The sequence below is a fragment of the Gymnoscopelus braueri genome (genome assembly GCF_963280865.1).
Source record: "Gymnoscopelus braueri genome assembly, contig: SCAFFOLD_424, whole genome shotgun sequence".
Taxonomy (NCBI): Eukaryota; Metazoa; Chordata; class Actinopteri; order Myctophiformes; family Myctophidae; genus Gymnoscopelus; species Gymnoscopelus braueri.
Genome location: NW_027660580.1, coordinates 18,070 through 41,068, shown reverse-complemented (window position 1 = coordinate 41,068; position 22,999 = coordinate 18,070). Strand labels below are relative to the sequence as shown.

The 22,999-nt window shown below is 44.1% G+C and overlaps 1 protein-coding gene and 1 long non-coding RNA gene across 3 annotated transcripts; both read right to left on the bottom strand.

The window, feature by feature from the left end:
- Window positions 1-13,800: 13,800 nt before the first annotated feature.
- On the bottom strand, window positions 13,801-15,642 carry LOC308081423. The gene is made up of 4 exons (XR_013932848.1): window positions 15,590-15,642; window positions 15,190-15,285; window positions 14,788-14,984; window positions 13,801-14,077 (listed from the first exon to the last, which is right to left on the bottom strand). It is a non-coding gene; the product is annotated as an uncharacterized lncRNA (long non-coding RNA).
- A 93-nt stretch (window positions 15,643-15,735) lies between these two features.
- LOC308081422 (uncharacterized protein) lies at window positions 15,736-20,662 on the bottom strand. Of its 2 annotated transcripts, XM_080457792.1 has the most exons (6): window positions 20,563-20,660; window positions 18,545-18,578; window positions 17,065-17,468; window positions 16,616-16,742; window positions 16,025-16,072; window positions 15,736-15,879 (listed from the first exon to the last, which is right to left on the bottom strand). In XM_080457792.1, the coding sequence occupies exons 1-3, from the start codon at window positions 20,595-20,597 to the stop codon at window positions 17,193-17,195; spliced, it is 345 nt and encodes a 114-aa protein (XP_080313918.1). In that variant the 5' UTR covers window positions 20,598-20,660; the 3' UTR covers window positions 15,736-15,879; window positions 16,025-16,072; window positions 16,616-16,742; window positions 17,065-17,192. The 2 variants fall into 2 exon arrangements, 1 of the variants encoding a protein (XP_080313918.1); XR_013932847.1 differs by lacking the exon at window positions 18,545-18,578 and having other exon boundaries at window positions 20,563-20,662.
- Between the last annotated feature and the right edge of the window lie 2,337 nt (window positions 20,663-22,999).

Here is a 22,999-nt window from a genome sequence, read left to right as displayed (position 1 = left end):
ATTTGCTTTAAATCTCAACTGTGGCCTAAGCAGTTTAAGCAGTTCAAGAATTACTATTATTAGTATGTACGTACAGTAAGTACATGTGACACATTGAACCACTGTGTACATCAAAGCAGGTTCAGCTATAATTGCTACAAATATGCTACGAAGCAATTCTTAGTGCAAATGCTGATCCAAACTCCCCATTCTATTGACTACATTACTATTACGATGGCAATTTAGAACCACTAGAGTGCGGGGTGAACACACAGCAGGGTAGGTAGAAGATGACGAGATTGAGAACATGATGATGATGATGATTGAAATTCTTTATTACGAATAATAACCCCTTGAGATGTAGCATTTCCAGGGTTTTCCAACGATAATGTATACACGTTTATTTTAGAAAAAAGAAACATTAAAGGAGTCGTTCACCCCAAAAAAATATTATTTTCAATTACACACAAGCCTTGAATTCATGGTGCTTTTTTGTTTTTTGTTGCATTCCTAGGCCAAGAATTTGATGCCCGGGTCATCGGTCAGTAGGAGACTCCTACCGGAGACTCTGCCGGTCATCAAGACAAATTATTGGCTTAGGAATGTAACAAAAACAAAAAACTCTCCATGAATTCAAGGCTTCATGGGGTGTGTAATAGATAGAAAATAAGTCATTTTATGGCTGAAGTACTCTGAGAAATGATAAAACACTAATACAAAACAACCAAACAAACAAACAAACAAACAAACAAACACAATTCAGAGTATTAACCTCCAGGTAGGCCTAAGCATAAAATAATGGATCCTTAATGAATTCATAATCAGAAACAGATTATTATGGCCAACATACTCCAGCATAAGGGGCAGCTATGGATACACGACGGCCGTCTGTCACGACCGTCATGGATGAACTTCAACCTGGTTTTTGCACTTTTTTCCATTTTGGCCCGTACATCTACTTAAACTTTCAGATTTCAAATATAAACCCTTACCCTATGGTTACGGATGTTACAAAATATGTACGGGCCCTCAAAAGTACCCGTATCTTCCGTTTTGTTCAATAAAAAGCATTTTAATCCGATTGTTGGCCATTTTCTCCGTATTTTCGTATGCTTTCAGTACTTGGCCCTATCGGTTGGGAGGTGTATTGCACTCTGATACATTATAACTCTATGAGAAAAGGACCACCAATCGAATGAAAATGCTTTTTATTGAACAATACGGAAGATACAGGTACTTTTGAGGGCCCGTACATAATTGTAACATCCGTGTCCATGAGGTAAGCACTTTATATTTGAAATCTGAACGTTTATGTAGATGCACGGACCAAAAAGGAAGAAAGTGCAAACACTATTTTGAAGATCATCCAAGATCATTGAAAACCCAGGGTTACGTATGTAACCCCGGTTTTATTAGTAGCGTAAGCAACTGCTTACTATGGGATATCATCGCCCCCTAGCGATGCACAGAGCAACACACAGGACTCCCGACAACTCCAATGTCCATTGGATAGGGTCGTGTGACGCAAACCGGAAACCGGTAGCGGCATAAGTACCGCTGCGTCACATGGGTGCTTCCTCTGAAACCTTCCACTCTGCATGCTCAACGCACACAGAGGGGGTTCAAAATGTAAGCAGTTGCTTACGCTACTAATAAAACCGGGGTTACATACGTAACCCTGGGTTATTATAGCGTAGCTAACAGCAACTGCTTACTATGGGACACATACACGTCCCCCGGGGGAGCCCCAATTTGTGACAACCCATACCCAATCGCTTGCCCAAGGCCACAGGTCCTGCCCTCGGCAGAAACCCCGGCCTCCAGGCACCCCAGACCCACAGGTTCGGGACGCGAAGGACTTAAGGCAAGACCTTGACAGACATAAGTCCTGTCCCTGTCACCAGACCTGGACAAAACCTGGATTATCCAGCCAGTGACAAAGAAACCAAGGCCTCCTCCTCCCCGGACCATGCCTAGCCGGTCCCGGGAGGGCAGGAAAAGGCCAGCCAGGTAGGGAGAGAAAGCGTGCCCTCAGGCATGCAACACATTCCCCGCCTTGAAACTGGCAGCTGCATTCCACACAGGGAGAAAAACATGCCCCACGGCATTTCCACATTTCTCTACCTGGAAGCAGCCAGCTGCACTCCACTCAGGGAGAAAATCATGCCCCAAGGCATGTCCACATTTCTCTACCTGGAGGCATCTCAGACGCCGCTACGTCAAGGCTGTATAGAGATGCAAAGGTCGAGGGAGACGACCAGTTAGCCGCGGAGCAGATCTCCTGCATCGACACCCCTTTGTAAAGGGCCCAAGATGCAGCTACGCCCCGAGTAGAGTGGGCCCTCAGTCCCTCAGGAATAGGGACCCCCCTACTCTCTGTCCACCCCCAGCCTCACGGCGGTCAGGACTGCAACCAGTCCTGACGCCGTGAGGCTGGGGGTGGACAGGGGCTCTGCCTCTGGAATCTTTGCTGTTGTGTTTGTTGTTGCTGAATAAACCACTGAATGATTCTGGAAACCTGGTCCTGACGTCTCTTCTCCTCTACTTTATTACAACCAACCAGCCTGGTAGTCCGCAGTTTACTGCCTCAATTACACCACAAATGGCGAGCTACATTGTTGTGCACACTTTTCGGCGTGCGCTTCGGTTAAAGAACCTGTGTATTTTGAGGTGACCATGGGTGCGGGCCGGTGAGGAGGATCGTATCCATGAGTGTTCCTACGACGGGGAGCGCCGCCACGGGAGCAGGCCATGGAGACGTCAGCGCGACCTGGTTTATTGCATGACTACGACAGAACAGCTAAAAGAAACGGCTAAAAACGTATTACAGTCCAGGGCCATAGTTGCGCGAATCAATCTAAAAGCACTACATTTGTCCCTGATGTAACCCAGGGCATGCTCTAATGATTTAGCAAGGGTGCCCGAGCCAACGACCTTCGGGGTCATCATAGTGGCCAAATCCAATATGGCTGCCACCTGCCAAAGCCTTTGGCTATAACGTTTGAACCACATGAGCTACGAATGCAAACTTGGTGTCTAAATCATGTTTTTTGACAATTAGAAACATGTTTGAATGCTTATCTTTATGATGTAATCTATCTAGAGGACACTAATTTGATATATCAAATATGTGATATATATGCCACTATGTTATGAAACAACCAATGTATCCTACAATGTAATTTTATTTAAACAATATAATGATTTAACTCAATAGAATGAGTAGAACTCGTTCCTAATGATACAGCTACAGCTAGTACAGTATGTGCAACAATGCTCAGCATAAAAAGTAATACTCTATAGTAATACTATTCTATACACCATTGACTAGTATGATATCATACTAGTCAAAGGTGTATAGAATTGTTTATAATATGTTTATATCACATTATGGTCTTGGTGTTACAACAGCAATAGCTTTAATGGCACCTGCAAGATCCAGTAAGGTTCACAAGTCTTAGTAATGGAGTCCCAGTACCAGCCCAACCTATTGAAATCTGGGATATTTTGTTGGACGGAGGTTGTCTGATCCAATAGAAGCTGGTCTGAAGCAGGTTTTACATGCTGAATCAGTGCAGCTTGGGTGAGAGGAATGTTCGTGAGGGACTGAGAAAAGCCACTGTCAGGATTCATCTACTCTGCTGTGGCCACAGCTCTTGCTGTATATGATGATGACCATACACTCCAATCTTTGGACATGGACATTGGAGTTGATCTTTTCAGGCTCCAAGGTGAGGGTGACCAGGGTTTCTTTGAGATACCTGTACTCCTTTTCCCATAGTCAGGGAAGGCTGATGTTGGTCAAATGGTACCAGGTCCCTTGAGAACCTTCCTCCCACCCAAGTGTCAGAACCTGGGAACCTTACTGGACCCATCTTGCAGATGCCAGTAAAGCGTGCGCTATCGTCCTCCTCTGTGGCTGCAAAAGTCATTTGGTGGACACAGCAAATGCTGCAAAGCTGGAGTCTGTTGCATTTCGATATATAGATGTATGATTGGGACATTAAAAAACAGTCATCATTGTGTGTGTGTGTGTGTGTGTGTGTGTGTGTGTGTGTGTGTGTGTGTGTGTGTGTGTGTGTGTGTGTGTGTGTTTTTGTTTTTGTTTTTCTCTTCAAGAGTCTCTTATAAGGCAAATATCAAATGTCACTTCAAGTGTCTATGAAAGTCTATCTTAATTTGATACTTCAATGTCTGGCATGGTCCAAGGTCGCCACAGTCTCTCGTGGCTGAAGGCATACTCACATGCAGGTTATCAACTCCAACCTCGACCACCGATGGCTCACCCAGGGTCCCATAGGTCAGCATTCTCGGGCGCCATCTCTCCCTCTGGGGGTAGGCACTCACGGTTGGTGATGCAGGCTCATCTTCCTCCGACATCGGCTGCTCTGATGATTCTAGCAGACGATCTCCAGGCTCTGAAGCGTCATCTCTGTCCTCTGCTGCTGTGTAGTCAACGATGTCTTCTCCTACGTCCTGTGGTGCTGGCTCTTCCTCACGATATTCCATCTCTGGCACGAAGGGCTCTGCCTCTGGGTCTAGGTTTACAGTTCTTTGGCTCTGTTGCTTGTGATTAGGGAAATGGCACACAAGCTCACCCTCATCACTGCTTTCACTGTCAGAGCAAACAATTGGTTTATCAGTCTTTTGTCCCCTTTTTCTCCTCTGTGTGGGGCTGACTCTTTTCTGCTCTGTGTCTGGTTCAGGGTGACTTAGGGGTAAACTGTCACATGGGAGTAGAAGGTTTCTGTGCAGCACTCGACATTTACCACCTCCCTCCAGTACCACCTCATAAACAGGGCTGTCACTGCTCCTTCTTTTCACTACGACATGGACTCTGTTTTCCCAATAGGATCGTAGCTTGCCCGGACCCCCTCTTTCTGACAGATTACGGACAAGCACTCGTCCACCGGGTTGAAGGTCAGCTCCATGGACTCTTTTGTCATAGCCCTTTTTTCCCCGGGCAGCTTTCTTGGCAGATGTTTTGGAGGCAATCTCATATGCTTGTTTCATTCTAGTTTGCCATTTTTCAACATACTCTGCATAGCTCTCTTGTCCCTCTGTGGGTGGTATGTTGAAAAGCAAGTCTATTGGCAGACGGGGAAAACGGCCATAAAGAAGGTAATAGGGGGAGAATCCAGTGGCCTCACTGCGTGTGCAGTTGTATGCATGAATCATCTTGGCCAATGAACTTTTCCAGTCTGCTTTTTCTGTGTCTGTGAGTGTTCGAAGCATTGACAGTAGTGTCCTGTTAAAACGCTCTACCTGTCCGTTGCCTTGTGGGTGATAACATGTAGTATGAGAGCCTCTTACACCACAGCATCTCTGCAGCTGGTCCATAAGTCGGTTCTGGAACTCTCCTCCCATGTCGTGGTGAATTTTCTCAGCAAAACCATAATGAAGGGCAAAGTCATTAAACAACTTGTCAACCACAGTCTTTGCACATTTGTTTTTGGTGGCATAGGCCTGTGCGAAACGGGTGTAATGATCCATTACTACTAGAATATACTGGTACCCTTGTTTGCAAGTCTCTAAGTGGAGGAAGTCGACAGACACTATTTGAAAGGGGCGTGTTGACACAATGGGCATAAGAGGGGCTCTGGTTGCTTTTTGGGGTCGTTTTGTCTTCAGACACTCACAGACTTGGGTGACAAAGTGGTCTATGTCACTCTGCATACGGGCCCAATAAAACCGGTCTCTGATCAGGTTGTGTGTTCTGTCGACTCCAGGATGTCCCATTTCACGGTGGAGCTCCTGAAACACAGTGGGGTGGTGTTCTCTGGGCAGGACAAGCTGACATTTGTCACCGGCTTTTCTATAGAGGACACCATTGTCATTGATATACAGTTTATGCCATTGCCTCATTAAGGCTCTTACATCAGCTGACTCAGTTTTGAGTACCTTGTTGGAAGGCTGCTGGTTGTTACTTTTGTGATGGAGGACTCGACCAATAACCGGGTCTCTCAGTTGGCTTTCTCTGATCTGCTCTGGTGTTAGAGGTTTGCTCAGAGTGGGTGAATCTCTCACTACTGTTACTGCCTCCACAGACACTGGCATGGTCCAAATGAGAGGTGTATCTCTTTGTACTATCACTCCCTGCACAGACGCACTAATAACTTCCTGGTGAACCTCCTCTGTGCACTGTTCCATGAGCTTGTTTATGACTACTGACATACGGGATAGGCCATCTGCGTCAGCATTGTGTTTACCTGGGCGGTACTTTATAGAAAAGTTAAAATCTGATAACTCACCGACCCACCGGTGACCTGTAGCATTAAGCTTAGCTGTTGATAGGACGTAAGTCAGGGGATTGTTATCAGTATATACTGTGAAGTGGGGGGCATGATACAAATAGTCTCTGAAACGCTCACATATGCCCCATTTCAGTGCTAGGAACTCTTAACTTCCCTGAGTGCATGTGATAGTTCTTCTCAGGTGGGCTTAGTGTTCTGGAGCCGTACCCAATAACAACCATTTTACTGTTCTGTCTCTGATAAAGCACTGCACCCAGTCCCTCCTGGGACGCATCACAATGCAAAGTGAAAGGCTGGGTGAAATCAGGGTAGCCAAGAATGGGGGGCTCAATCAGCTTATCTATGAGGAAGTTCAGTGTCTCTTGGTGGCTATGTGTCCAGTGTATGGGAGTGTTCGGTAGGAGGTTACCTTTATTTTTGTTGGTGCCACTCTTTCTGTTTGTCTTTGTCTTTGTCTTTGACTCCGCAGGCGATATCTTGTCAGGAGGTGACGAGAGCAGCTGGTACAGTGGCTTTGCAATTTTGGAAAAGTTTGGTATATATGGCCTGTAGTATGATAGAAAGCCCATTGTTCGTCTCAAGTCTGAAACTGTGACATGTACCCTCTCCTTTAATGCCTGCACAGGAGCCACTTCAGCTGGGTCCATCGTGTAGCCCTCACCCGAAACCATCCGTCCCAGAAATCTGACCTTTCGCTTAAACACATCACACTTGCGTGGACTGAGCTTAACTCCATGTTTTTGGAACACAGTTCTCATGTGGCTGACATGGTCTTCAAAGCTAGAGCTGTGAACGAGATTATCATCAAGGTAGGGTTGACAGATATCATCCCTCAGACCCACTAGGCACTCTTCCATGTTACGCTGAAACTCAGCGGGGGCTGAACTCAAACCAAAGGGGATTCTGGTCCACTGATAAAGACCCCAGGGTGTTATGAAGGCTGTGAGGTGTTGGCTTTCCTCACTCAGGAACCCCTGGTGGTAGGCCTTCCCCTGATCCAATACTGAGAACCAAGAGCTGCCTGTGAGAGAGTCTAGCATATCTTGAATTCGAGGGATTGGATGGCAATCAGGGATGGATTTTCTGTTCAGCTCCCTGTAATCGCAACAAAGTCTCAATGTCCCATCTTTCTTCCTCACACACACCACTGGTGATGCGTATGGGGATCTTGACTGGACTATCCAACCACGATTCAGCAAGTCCTGTATATATTGTTTGACCTCGTTATGCAGTGGTTTGGGGACTGACATGTACGTTCTCTTTACTGGAGTGGGGTCCTGAAGACTAATGTGTAGTTTCAGGGAGGGGATACTCCCTATGTCATCTTCGTTGTAGGCAAATGCATGACACTCCTCTCTCAGTAACTGTCTCACTAATCCTCTCTGTTCATCAGTTAGGTGGGAATGATTGACAGGGGGATCCCACTGACTTGGTTTCGGTGTTTTTGGTTGGTTGCAAGTGGTGTCCCTTTTCTGTTCACCTGTCTGCTCTCCTGTCTGTTTAGTGTCACTCTGTTTACTGTCCTCCCTTCCTCCCTCTTTATTGTTGACATCACTCTCTATCTGTTCCACTCTAACTGGATAGGCAGTCTTGACTATTTGGAGGTGACCCAGAACTGTGCGTTTATCTAAAGTCATGGCCTGCTTGCTGACATTTGCAATGGGGACCGGCACATACATTGACCTGTCTGTGGGGATACTGACTAACCCCTCTTCAATGATAATCCCCTCAGGTAGTGTGGGCTCTTCACAAGGGACAAGTAAGAGGTTTTGACCTTGAAACTGTGCTCCACTACTAGCTTTGACATAGACAATGCTGACCTGTCCAGCTGCTAAGTGAACCCTCTTCTTCCCTCTATGCACAATTCCCACTTCTTCACTTATCTCTGGGGACTGCACGAGCCTGAGCACTGACTTTGCTGCTCTGAAAGTCACAGAGAATGCCTTACTCACTTGGAGAATGGTCGCTGACCTTGCCTCTGACATCATCTCCCCATTTAGCACTGCCTCTATTACATTAAAGCCAATTATGGGCTGCTCTGCAACATTTGGGTCACTTGACACTAGGGTGGGGACTAAAAGTGTCTCTACATGGTCTACATCTTTGCCTAGTCTAAACTCCACCTCCACCCAGCCAAGGAAAGGTATCTCAGTTTGGTTTGCTGCAAGTCCAATTACTCTGTCTGCCTCCAACAGTTCACTAATAGGTCTCACCACACGATGAGGTAAATTCACCTTCCTCCATTCCTCATTAATAAGACCAGACTGCGCACCCGTGTCCCATAATGCTTCTACAGGAACCCCGTCTAACTGACAATGGACCATACACCTCTTACCTATGAGGTCTAGGAGTTTGGCTTGGCGTCGGGGTGCGAGATAGTTGGCGGGGCTCTGGAACGGGGAAGTTACTTGGGTGACAGCTGTCTGCTCAGTGGGACTAAGTGGGGTCTCATGTCCATGGGCTACTGAGAGTCCCGACTCAGCAGCCCTCTCTCGTTTCCCTGCTGTTCTCTGCCTTGACGACATCCTCTGGAGATGTGCCCCTCGTGGCCACACTTGAAGCAGTGTCTGCATGACTCTCCAATCTGAGCTTCCTGACAGGCTCTGCATCCTCCTGGTCGGTTCCTGGCGTAGGCTGAAGTTCTGTCTGTTTGAGTCTTTCTGTTAGCCTCTGCAGTTTCCAGAACTATTTTTTAATTTCCAACAGCTCTGCTCTGAGTCCTTCTATGAGGTGACTGGTGCTGGAATCCTGCTCTGTGCTGCGCCCCTGACTTTTCTTACTTTTGGCTCTGAATATATTATATATAATATTATATCGCGCGTGCATGTTCCCGTGCGCGCGCGCGCTTTTCGGGCGGATTCGGGCGGATTCGGGTACTTTATTCCCGTCTAAAAATGTATTTCGGTTCTAGGGTTAAGGTTATACAGTACAACGAACATCGATGTGGTTAATCATGCACGTTATGTCCACTAGACGGCGCCCCATCCAAACGCCAAAGCTATTTTTTCAACACAACAACACTGATGTCGCTTGCATGTAATAATGATAGGCAGGCACAAAATGTATAACGTTGGATACGTTGTATTTTATTGAGTACAGCACAGATTGCTATCTAATGCACTTCACTTGTGCACTCAGTAGACTCAATATGAAACGAGGAAGGAACAGTCTTTAACAGCAGGACAAGTCCAGTTTCTCTCTCTTCTTTTTTTTTAAACAATGAATAGGCTCCTATCATGACATGAACACATTGTGTTCATGTACACTGAACAGTCCCAATAAGTCCAGCAATGAAAGTGAAATAAGCCAACATAGCTACATTGCAACTGTAGTGTAAATCTGTTAAGTTATCTTGTCAACTTTGACCAAACAAAACCACTGTTCCAAACGAATAAAATAATATGAAAATAATAAAGTGCTCAGCGTTCAGCAGCATCAAATAAAAACAAAACAAAACAACAACATTGGCGAGACTTAAAGGTTGTTAGCCAAAAACACAAGGCGATCCACATTTTCTGGATCTAATGCAGAGCGTTTTATATTTACGATTATCCCGGTGGTGGAGAAAACCCTCTCTGCTCTAACCGAAGTACCCGGGATGCACAAATAGCGCCCTGCCAGCTGGGCAAGGTGGGGGTACTTGGAACATGACACCCCCCACCACTCAAGTGGGTTGCCGTCGCTCGGTAGCGGAATCTCTCTCTCGTACGACACCATCTCTTGTTGTAGTATGTCTACGGTGGCACCTATAGTAGGACCACATTGAAAAGAAGTGTTTCGTTACACTTTATGATTTAATGTGTATATCCTGGGTTTAAGTTATACTGTGCTTACTTTTATTTATTTTACCAAAATAATTTACAAAAATAAAATAAAAACAAACCTGATGGATCTGTGGCTTGACTGTAAACATTCCCAAACAGATCTCCCATGGCGCTAAGCGCTGTTTTCTTGGCTGTCTTCTTGCCCTGGCGCGATGTCCCTGCTGTAGCCATGGCTGCTCCTTCCTCGTCTTGCCCCGGGTCCTCAGCAATCACAACCACATCTCGCTCCTCTTCAACCCACAGCAACTGCAGTTCACTTTTAATTTTCTCACGTACTTTATGTTTTTGTCCGTCATCCAAATGAACCAGGTAGCTAGCGGCGTTAAGTAGCATGAAGGCAGCTGCTTTGTCCTCACTGTATCTCTTCTTGAGGTCGGTTGAGATCTTTGTTTTCATTTCATTGACTGCTGCTGGGTCGTCGGTGGAAGTCTGGAGTTGCGACAAAAGCACAAACTTAAGGGGAAGAACGGCTGATGCTGTTGGGAATCGGTCGGTTGATAAAGCCTCAGTGGCCACTTTGAAAGGCTTAAGCACTTCTCTGACCCTCTCCATAATCGTCCACTCATTGGTGCTCAACTCCAGATGACCGAGTTTCTTTTCCATGATTACCGCTGCTACGGGAGCTTGTTGCTCAGCTGCCCGACACACCATATCGTAGGTGCTATTCCACCGAGTAGCGCAGTCGTTGATTAGCTTATTTTGTGTGACAGAAAGTGCCGTCTGCTTGGCCTCCAGGAGGTACATGTCTGCTGGAGACTTGTTGAAATGCAGTGCTGTGGCCTTTAGTCTGCTGACCGGAGTATGAATGGCTCGAACTGCTAGACCTTTCCTCACAGCCAGGTTAATTGTGTGAGCCATACACGGGACGCTGGTGGCAAGGAGGTGCTGCTCCACCGCATTAATATAATTAGTTGCGTTGTCCGTGGTGATGGAGAGAACGGACTCACGACTAACGTTGTACTCATCGAGTATGCCTTCTATGTAGCCTGCGACATTCTCAGCTGTGTGGCTTGTCTGGGCTTCCGCCGTTTTGAGAATGACATCTTTCAGCTCCCATTTCTCATTTATAAAATGTGCAGTGAGTGTCACATAGCTTTCCGTGGCTAGTGACGTCCACCCATCTGTGGTTCTCCATTAACCATTTGTCTGACTTTGTCTTTAGTGACATCGTATAGCTTCACAACTTTGTCAGTGATTGTAGTGTTGCAGGGAATTGTGTACCTTGGCTCAAGCTCCCGTATGAACTCTTGGAACCCAGCCCCCTGCGAGATTTTAATCGGCCTCATATCTTTGCAGATAAATTGGGTCAATTTCTTTGTAATCGCCTTCTGGCGAGCAGCAGGCAAACCTCACATTGAGGAGGAGGGGGGCAGAAACGAGGTCATCCTAGCCTGTTTTACATGTGGTTCATCCACATCTGCCATCTCGGCAAATGTAGCAGGGTGCAACATTGCGACATGATTCCTCAGGTTGCTTGTAGTGGTGTGATACTTAATTTCGATCTTGCATACTCTACAGATTGCTATGTCTTTTCTTGTTATTTTTCCGTTTTTGGATGGAAATCCAAAAACTTTCCACACATCACTCCTTAAATGATCATGAGTGGTGATCTCTGGTGCATCCACGACATCGCCGCCTTCCGCCATGTTTACAACTACTGCACTCTCGCGAGGTGCCGGCTCTCAAACAGTATTGTTGATATCACGTGACCTGACGAGCACCTTTTTTACATGCCTGCAGGCAAGAAGCGGGCTTGTTTCGGATCGTTAAATTCTTTTATAAAATACATTTTATATAAAATTTTATAAAAACAAAATGTATAAAAAAAATGTTTTAATAAATGATAAAAGCTACATTCGAATACCAATTTTAACATTCGAATAGTAAAAAAAATAATAATAATTAGATTTTTTTTCGAATAGTGAAATTCGTTCTGACAGCCCTATTAGGAACCAAATATACCTTTATGGGTGATTTTCTTTGGTTAAAATAAGTGATCATTCTTCAATGATCTGGTCTGGTTACCTGCCAAAGTGGTTACCGTAGTAGTGTAGACTCTACCAGTCAACATCTATGTATTGTGTTCATTAGTTTAATGACGCAATGACTGCAGTGTGTATCTCTTTATTTTCTATATTTGACAGGCTCGTTTAAGATCCGGGGAGTGGCCAATCAGTTTGCCAGGAGAGAGAAAGGCGTCCACTTTGTCACCATGTCTGCAGGGAACTATGGGAAGTCTTTTGCGTACGCCTCAAAGCACTACGGCTCCATGATCGGATACTTGATCTACTGGTAAAATGTAAACTGTGACAGGGACACTGTTTTGTCCGGTAGGTCAGTCGGTAGAGCACTAGCCTTTGGATCACTAGGTTCGTAGCCTCGGAAACCCAAGCCTTTTTTTTTTTTTTTCAAAAGAAAAAAAGGCTGGGAGAACCTTGCAGGAACGCTGGTCTTAGGACCTTGTTATCTCCTAACCAATCAGAGTGCAGAGGGGCGTCGCTCTGAATTTGGTGACGTCAGCGTGCTCCGTGCACAGGCCGGGGGGGGGGGGGAGGGGAGGCGGGGACATAGATTGGTGAAGCAATAGGAAGCGGTGCAGGAATCCAGCGCCTGGGTTTGGATCCGCCCTTCAAGACCATCGATTGGGCTCGTTCTTTCAGTCTACTCCCAGATAGCAAAATATGGGTGAATCAACGTTGAAAAATAGTCGGCCATAACGGTTGACTCAACGTTCAATCTCAACGTTGAAACTGTACTGAAATCACAACGCCATTATTATTTGATTCAACGTTGGGTTTCAACCACTAACTAACACTATATCAACGTTGATTCAACCATCATCTAAATGGTATTCTGCATGCTGATTTTAGTTGATTTTATGTTGAATCAACGTTATGACTCAATATTGATTCAACCATCATCTAAATGGTAATCTGCATGCACATTTTAGTTGATTTAATGTTGAATCAACATTAGGAATCAACATTGATTCAACCATCATCTAAATGGTAATCTGCATGCACATTTTAGTTGATTTTATGTTGAATCAACATCAGGAATCGAACACTGATTTAATTTATTAATTGGATTATACTGAATCATATTAGGAATCAATATTGATCCTGATCATCCAACAACCTAATGGTAATCTGCATGTACATTTTAAATTATGTATGCTGATATACTGTAAGGCTACATCTTGTTCAAAATTACCTTACATTTCCCAAAATGTGAAAATATAAAAATAAAGACAGACAATATGATTTGAATCTTCACATTTATTGAACCAAGGCATTTAGACCTGAACTGCTTTAACCATTGTTTTTATGCTTTAACAGATGAAATATAGAACATATACAAGATTGTAGATCTGCTATTTATGAAAGAAATCGTGAAAATGTCTGCAAGCATTTGGATATTTTGACCCGATTCTGTGAATGTCTTCTAAATGATAGATCTGCTATTTTTGAAAAATCGTAAACATTTGTTCAAATCTTTGAATATATATTTTTCAAAGGAAACTTTTGTAACTGAAATCTGTTTCTGGGGGTCCCTGGAAAGATATTTTTCTAGGTGGGGGTCTGCGTCCAAATACATGTGATTTTGGGGGTCCTTGACATGGAAACATTTGAGAACCACAGATTTGGAAGAAGTATTTAGAAGACAGAATCGGGGACAAAATATTCATTTTCACGATTTTTTTTTTGTTGTTTTTTATAAAAAGAAAAGAAATAAAGGTCCAAGTTCAAACGCAAAACGCTGTCCCGGTCTAGATGGGTTAAAGAAAAGAAAAAATGGTTGAAGTTCAAACGCAAAACGCTGTCCCGGTTGTAATGGGTTAATCCCTTCAGGGAGGGAGGGAACCTGCAGAGGTGCCACCTGCATCCAGATCCGGTCCCTGCTGCTCCAGAGCATTCCTCGGGATGCCTCCCTGACGGCCAGGCGCAAACTGCAGCCAAGACTTGACCGTCTTTTCATAGTTCAACTGGGTTAATTTTCGGTCCGATCGTTGAGCAGCAGCTGAAAGATAAGATAACAAGAAAGCACATGGGATTTAAACACTCAATTTTGTATACATATAAAACACAAAGACACTTAATCTGCAGCAGCCAGTGCGGGTTGGCTAAAAGACTGGACTGGAATTTGAAATGAGCATCTAAAGCATTGCATACACTTTCACCAGCACCTGACTCCAACCTAAACTTTTTTTAAATATTAATTTAGGAAATTGTGCTCAACTAGTCAACAGGAGATTCTGGTTAAATCAGTCTAAATGCACACATCCGAGTTGAAATCTGAGTTGAAATCTGAGTTGAAATCTGATTTGAAACCACCTCCAGAGGTGGTTCGAAATCAGATTTAACTCGCACATACAGCACAATAGGCAGGTCGCACTCTGGAGCCCTGTGCCTGCCACAGTCTGTGTAGACAGAGTTTACAGCTGATCAACTGGTTATGAGGGGAGGGGAGGGGCCCTTGGCAGCCTCCTTGCTCTCTGCAAATTTTACTTGGAGGCTATTTATTCCGAATGTATCATATTTTTAAGTTTAATTGTTATAGCACGCCCGTCCCCCGAAATAAAAGCCCTAAAAACACAACACAGTAAGACAGACATGTGTATACATTGTCACAAGATACCCCAAGATATATATCTATAAGTGGTTACCAACTCCACTGACTGGCCATCTATAACACTACTCTGAGGAACTAGTGGTGTGACAAATACTTACTGAACAGTGCCTCTTCGCCTCATCCAGTTTGTTCTTCCCCTCTGGGATGACACCATGCTTTCCGTATACGACGGCATTGCGGCACTCCTCATGGGTGAAGAACACCTCGAACAAGGCGTGGAATAGCCTCTTGCAGTCCTTCCTGGCACGCTGGTGTATGGCTGCCAGCTGCACAGATGAAATCATCTGTCCACAGCCTGTGAATAGAGAGCGAGCAATTAACAAACTGCATTTTAAGACATCAGCTACATTGACCCCTTTCTGCGCTCAGTGCACCATGAAAACAGACAACTGTGACCTTCTGAAAACTTCACTATCTAGTTGCAGCTCACAACACGGATCACTCGCTACCAAGAACGTCAGGTTCAGTGTGAAATGTATGGCAAACGTATACATCCATACCTGGATATAGCTCCTGCTGCCCGAGACTGGACACTCCAGACTCTAGGTCACCGACCAGGGTGATAAAGCCCTTCAGTGCGTCTAGTTTCTCAGAGCCTAGAACAAAGACAAAAAAATCTGAGTCTACTGAGTGTATTTGTAAAACAATAAGATTGAGTACTGTTCTACAAAGCTCTACAGTATATTCTGATAGCAGTCATTGATGAGTATTTGTTCAGTAGCAGGGGTCGATCTCCCCAGCTCTTCAGTAAACAGAAAACAGTTTTATTTTGGGATACCAATGTTTTCCAGTCATGTCAGAGAACTCACAAAAGAGGTACAGGATAAAGTAAAGTTTCAAGTGAGACAAAGAAATTAGCAGACAACTGAAAACTGCAACATTACAGGCAATAAAACTTACTGATACTGGAGAGCACAGTGGTTATCCTCCTCAACTGGAGCTGGAGCTTCTCCTGACCTTGACCTAGAAAGATTGAAAGCACGTCAAAAACTGTAAAGAAAAGTTTTTTAAAAAAAAGCAAAACTCATCTATGAATCCTGAATTTGAAGGACAACAGTGCCAAGTCTGCTGACACTTAGCTGAGGAACCACACCTTCTACTGGAGCATCACTGGACGGAGATGGAGGTTGCAGTACACTGGGTGTTTCTTGGTTCCACTGATCCAAGTCCATATATGTAGCTGCATACGGCTGTGCAGAAAAGACAAAAGGCCCTTAATTGTACTTGGTCAAAAATCATCAAAACTATAGGCTACTATACAAGCTCATAGCGCAGCACCGAGTGCTGTGCTAAGAGCTTGTAGGTCTACATGGGTTAAATCTAAAGAAAACATACCTCATCAACAGGTCGGCAGGCCTGTGTAGAAGAGGCTGGAGGGTATGGCTGTAAATCGGGGTAGAAGGTATCACAAGGTTGCAGAGACATAGAAAAGTAACCTTAGTTTGTAGTCTGTCAAAGATCTTTAAAAAATAGCTATGCCTTTATGCAATGCATTGTGGATTTTAGATTTTAGATTTTCAAAAGTAATGTGGAATGTAATACAAGTCACAAATAAATTCAATTTATATTCAATTATAACCTTAGCAATACAAAAATCAAAATGAGTGCAATAAATCAATGGTTATTATAACCGTAACAATCAAAATTAAAGTGTCTGCATTAAATTGATGGTTATTCAAAGCTAAACAATCAAAGTGCCTGCATTAATCCAGTGGTTATTCTAATCTTAACAATCATTAACTCCATCAGTTTTTGAGAGATTGTATTTTGGGTTTTAGGGATTTATGTCCAAGTGAGAGAAGAACTCTTTGAATAAAATCAAAGGTGTTCTTCATTGATTTGGGGTACTCCAAATTCAGTGCGTAAATCAGTCCAAACAGTAGGCAGATGGCATGTGGGAGACTTTGAAGGTCATCACTGTTGTACCTTCCAAGACGATGCATGATAGTGAAGAGTCCAAGTGCAGTGAGTGAGGAGAAGCCGGGCTGTCTTCAGGAACCACGGTCAGGATCCCAATGGAGAGGTGGGACATGTCTGGAAGGTCATCGGTGTCCTAACAACATGTCAAATGTCGCCTTTTTATATGGTAGAAAACACAATACACACCCACTAAGGGGAAGTACAATTCTGGAATGACTATATTCAATAGAAAGAACAGACTGTAAATACTGTACACGCATAAATAATTAACAGATCAATTAATGATTTAAGTACATCTAGACAGCTGTAAACATTCTGTCTGCTTGAAAGTAGAGTTGTTATCCCAAGATCTATTATGACCAGATAGTGTATCACGTTGTTAAACATAGCCATGTCCTGAACTAAACAGTTGTCATGTTGGCACCATTTTCAAATAGTATAGCAAACTTATTTACCAAGAGTATCAGTGAAGTGTTGATGTTGTTTGAAGAGAAACAGTCTAACATTGATGTGTTAGACTGCAGACTAGCAAGGCAAGGTGGAGGGAACAGTGGAAAGCAGCAGAACCATCTAGGCTTCACAACTACATCGAGGATCCCACAGATGTCCCTGGCCAGCACCTGCCCCGTAAGCAGTGGACAACCCTCAACCGCCTGAGGACAAGCGTGGGACGCTTCGGTGAAGCAATGCAACAGTGGGGCCTCTCGGACAGTGCCCACTGTGAACCTGGAGACCCCCTAAAGACTGTGGAACACATCATGACCAGCTGCCCGAAACACCGCCCACCACATGGCGACCTAGGCCTGATGAACCTGGATGACGAGACGCTGGACTGGCTTGCTGCAACGGAGCTGAGGATCTGATGACATACGCAAGAAGAAGAAGATTGATGTGTTAGACTTTAATTAATTAGTTATAGGAAATATTAGTAGATCCCCTCATAAAGACAAGTGAAGGTGTACAGATACCTGTGTCTATAGATAAATGACATTTGTTTTATCATTTAGTTTTTGAAAGCATTTGGGTTTCACATGGGGTGACTCTAGTGAGCTGCGACTGGACCCTTTGGAAAGACAGGAGATACCACTAAAAGGGTCCTTTCAGAGATAGGTCAACAGTGCATACAATAAGAAGCTATACAGAAGTGTTGATGAAGCTGAGTGGAAAATAAGTAATACTAATACTAAAATATATCAAAGTAACAAAAACAAGTGTTAAAATAAATTGGGAATCCTGTGGTGTGGAATGAAATAGTCAGGACTAGAGACAACTTACAAAGCATGTCTTGAAGAACTCTGTGTCATCATCCCCAAGGATCTCAGGAAGGCCAAGGAGGACTGCAGTTCGCCTCCCAGTAGTGTCTGTACTCTGAAAAATAAACACACAAGACTGCTAAGTGGTCAAGGACTAGACAGAAGTGACGTAAGACAATGTTTACATTGTATACTGCAACCTCTAAGTCGCAATTTCCATCATACACAGCCCTCTTCATGAGAAATAAAACTTGATTGCATTTCATGGCAATAAACTCACCAATATTGCACCTCTACAATCATCAATCAATCCATTGTTTATTGAGAAAAAGTTGCTCATGAGAAAAGTTTTTTTTTTTGGGTAAATTTTTGTCAGATACAAAAGAGAATGCCATTAAATGCAATCAGATACAAGTTTTAATTATCATGAATAGGGCAGTCTATGGAGGGAATTGTGACTTAATGACTTTGTATCTTAGAAACTTAACAGTGGGAGAATGCCATTAAATGCAATCAGATACCAGTTTTAATTATCATGAATAGGGCAGTCTATGGAGGGATGACTTTGTATCTTAGAAACTTAACAGTGGAGGTACAGCTGATAAGGAGAAAGTGGAGCAGGATTAGTCACACATTCAGGAGAAACAAAACAGCAATAATTAAACATTAACATGGAACGCACCAGGCAAACGGAGCAGAGGAAGACCCAAAAACACCTGGAGAAGGAGCACAGAGCAAGAAGTAAAGAAATAGGGAACAGCTGGAGAGGATGGCCCAAGACAGTTGAGGGTGTAAGCGATCCATCAATAGCCTTTACCTCTGGTGATACCTGCCGCAGATACTCCTTGAGTTGTGGAGCACAACGTCCTCCCTTGGACTTGAAAATCTCCAAGAACCCAAGAGTGTGTTTGTCAAGTTCTTGGAAATCTTCGCTTTTGAGCGACAGAACACTGCCACAATCTAAAAGACAGGAAGGACAAATTAAGATTCAAAATAGTCGTTTTAGAGATACATTGAAGAATAGCAAAACACTAGTTCAGACTTGTTCGAAAAATATTGTTGCAATGGCCTCCAGATTTAACATAGGTTACTGCATCCAAATAGCTCTAATGAGGTGAATGCCAGTGTAACACTTTTTTCTGCCCAGTGTGATGTGGTATTTCTTTACTGTTTGGTTAGGATTTATAATGGTAAATTATGTTTTTTAAATTGCGTGGTTCTGGCATGGCTTCCATGTTTAAAGCGATAGTGCTTAAAAGGGCAAGACCACTTTGGTAGAGGTTTGTGTTGTGTATTTACCTTGCCATGATGTAACTCCAAAGGAGGACAAGAAATCAAAAATAATTGCTCCATTGATTAGAAATTGATCATTCAAAATATGCTCCTCATTGACTTACATTGTACGGTGAAACAGCTCTCAAAGTCACTATTTTAGCACATAAACAAACACAATCAAAGCTAATTCAGACAATATAGAACATCACCAAACCCATGTATATTTATCAATATTTTGAATTATCAATTTCTAATCAATGGAGCAATTATTTTTGATTTCTTGTCCACCTTTGGAGTTACATCATGGCAAGGTAACTACACAACCCAAACCTCTACCAAAGTGGTCTTGCCCTTTAACTAGTTTTTCTGAAGAAAAAAAGCAGTAGGCCTACTTACAATTCCAGTGCATTGCTATGTATCAGTCTCAAACACCTATAAAAGAAAAATCAAAAGTTAGTGAAAATACAATTAAGTCATTGTTTAAGATGAGATATTTTTTTACTTGGTACCCTAGGCCAGTTTTGTTTTTCTGACCCACAGGGCTGGAACATTTAATTGAATAAATATTTTAATAAAAGCGATTTTCAAATCACAATCACAATAAAGCATCACAATGCAACATGTTGTGAGCTTGTAGATTGGCGATTTTTTTTAAGCAACGCTGTTGTACGACAAAAGTATAAAATAGGGCTAAAGTACTTAATCAGACTTATTGATTTACTAATTATAAACATCACTTGGATACAATTATATTTTAATCGTGTGTAAATATGTTTCTACCAACGACTAGTTTCAAAATTTGCGAGTCAGGCCTGCCTTATAGCCATGGATCACGAGCGTCATGGATAAACTGCAAACTAGTGTTTGCACTTTCTCCATTTATAGCCCGTACATCCACATAAACGTTCAGATTCCAAATATAAAGTGCTGACCTCATGGCCACGAATGTTACAAGTATGTACGGACCCTCAGATGTACACGTATCTTCCGTATTGTTCAATAAAAAGCATTTTAATCCGATCGGTGGCCATTTTCTTAGGTTTTTCGCCATATGCTAACTGTGACCCTATCGGTTGGGAAGTGTATTGCACTCTACATACGTTAGAACTCTATGAGGAAATGGCCATCGATCGGATGAAAATGCTTTTTATTAAACAATACGGAAAATACGGGTACTTCTGAGATACCATATATAATTGTAACATCCGTGGCCATGGGTTAAGCACTTTATATTTGAAATCTGAACGTTTATTTAGATGTAAGGACCGTAAAGTTGAAAGTGCAAACACCAGGTTGAAGTTTCGTCATGACTATCATATCATATATGACAGTCATGTTTCAGGGCTATACTCGGGCAAATACACGCCACGGTCATGAACTAACAAGTTGGACAACATTTTAATTCCATAAACTAATTCAATTTACCTGTTATAGTAGATTAGAAGCATGGAAACATCCATGTCTGTAAGGTTCGCTCCTCCTGAGCCGTTAGTTCGACTTCCTGCAGCTCCCCGGTCCGTCTGAGTGTGTGTTCAAATCGGATAAGCTCCGCCTCCGCCTAACCCCTTTGTAATGTTGACGCAATTTTGGGTCAGTGGTTCTCAACCTGTGGATCGGGACCAGCCAGGGGTCCCCACATGATTTTTTTTTCTGGGGGGGGGGGGGGGGTCCCCAGATGACAGTGAAGGGACAATTTAAGTAACCTTTTTAATAAATGAAAAAGTAATATAGCAAATAAAAAGACCATTGCTGCATCAAGAGTAATCAACAAACTATACAAAAAAAAAATGTCAAACATTGGCCAAATTCTCAAATAATATAAGAAAGAGGCAAACAGCCGATCTGCAAGTTGTGAGCTTGTAGATCGGCTGAAGTTGAAGGATAAAATTAATAATGATAATAATAACTGATATTAATGATGATGTTCACATCTCTCACTTACCGGATCATCCAACTGCGTTGACTGCCATCGCCTATCCCAACGAATAGCTGAACTGGAGGGCAGGATCACAATTCTTCACAAAATTAAAGATGACGAGCTTTTCTTCGACTCCCTGGTTCCCGAGGCCGTCTCCCCAGCCCTTGAAATGGACTCGACTGACCCCGATGTGATCGTTGGCCCCGCCGTGCCATCACAAACAACGGCCGACCTGGACGTTACTGTCCCCGCTCCACGAGACCACTGGGCCCGCACGGGAGCTAAGCCCAAAGCCCGACCCCTGTCTTGCTCCACTCCCGGTCCATGGTCAGTTGTCCAAACAAAAAAAGGGAAACAATCATACTCCTGTCGCAACAAATCGGGTCTTGTTCCCCCGATCACCACCAGCAACAGCTATGTTTTGCTGGGCGAGCAGGTTTTCCCCATGCTCCCTGAGCAAATCTCTCCCCCTGTCCCTGATGAAATAGCCTCTCCACTCGCTCCGGTCATCGTTCACCGCCCTGAGGAGCACCCTCCATCCCCGCACCTCGGCTCCTTGCTGGCTCCTGCGCCGACACGGACCACCAGCGGGACGGGGGTTAAGCCTACTTCTGTTCGGCGTAAAATGCTGATGTCTGCCGTAAATAGACAGTCCGGGGGTCTCCCCCCGCTCCATCCACCAAATGCACCCCCCCCGGCCCCACCAATCAGTCCTCACGCCGAGCCGTCTGTCCCCCCCTGCTCCAGCATAGAGGCTCTGGCTTCACCTGTATCCTCTCAGCCCCCCCGGCCACTTTTCAACCCAACCACTCTGCTCATTGGTGACAGTGTGATTAAACGGGTCCGATACTTTAATGCATCCACGGTTTGCCTTCCTGGTGCCACGGTAAATTCACTATCCAAAGCTCTCCAAAATCTGTTTCCGTCCCTTCCACCTTCCATCAAATGCATCATAGTACACGTTGGGACTAACGACACTGCTCGTCGCCAATCGGAGATGCTAAAAGAAAGTTTTTTACACCTCATCGATCTCCTACGAAGCTGTGGAGTCTCGTTCCTCCTCTCTGGCCCCATCGCGACCTTTGGTCGTAGCGATGAACAATTCAGCCGCCTCGTCAGTTTGAATGCTTGGCTCCAACACACCTGCAGTTCTTTCGATATCGGCTACATCGACAACTTTAATTTATTTTGGGAACGTCCCTCTTTCTTTCACAGAGACGGTCTACACCCGAGTAGACGAGGAAGCCACGCTCTGGCGAATAATATTGCTGTTGGCCGCCTCCTCCTCGCACCCTATCTAACCACAACAACAACACTGCCCACTCCGGATGGGTCCCCCACTGATTGACGTCCCCCCGGTCCCGGCTTCAACAGTTCCGCCCTCTCACACAGCCTATTTTCCAACGGGCTTGGACCTATACTTTCACTCAAGTTAATGTCCATTCCAACCCAACCTGTCCCTATTTCTGACGCCATATCCCCCCCCTCCACATCACCCCCCCCGCCCCCTTAATAATATGCCATTCCCTATTTCAATAATAATCAGTAATAGACACTTCAACTCGCCATCTGCACCCAGCCATCACACCAGACGCGGTGTTGAACACGCCCACCTGCGCTATTTGCGCCGTGCTGTGCCTGTGTCCTCTCCAAGCATTAATACAACCCTCAATATGGTCTTATTAAATATCCATTCGCTTAGAAATAAAACTTTTATTATGAAAGACTTTTTTACCTCCCACAATTTGGACCTTATGTTCCTAACAGAAACCTGGCTTGACCCTGGTGAGTGTACAGCATTTTTTGAACTTCTCCCTGCTGACTGCACTTTTTTCAGTTCCCCTCGTACTACTGGCTCTGGTGGGGGTCTAGCATCAGTGTTCAAGTCCAATTTACACTGCCAACTGATCCAGGATTCCACCAGCTACTCTAGTTTTGAGCTCC

Excerpts from the sequence above, each read along its gene's own strand:
- LOC308081422 (XM_080457792.1), bottom strand. The coding sequence starts at position 20,597 with ATGGATGTTTCCATGCTTCTAATCTACTATAACAG. Across the intron at positions 18,579-20,562 it reads CTTCTAATCTACTATAACAG|GTGTTTTTGGGTCTTCCTCT; the intron begins GTAAATTGAATT and ends CTCCTTCTCCAG. Across the intron at positions 17,469-18,544 it reads TCCTCTGCTCCGTTTGCCTG|ATCCTCAGCTCCGTTGCAGC; the intron begins GTGCGTTCCATG and ends GTATGTCATCAG.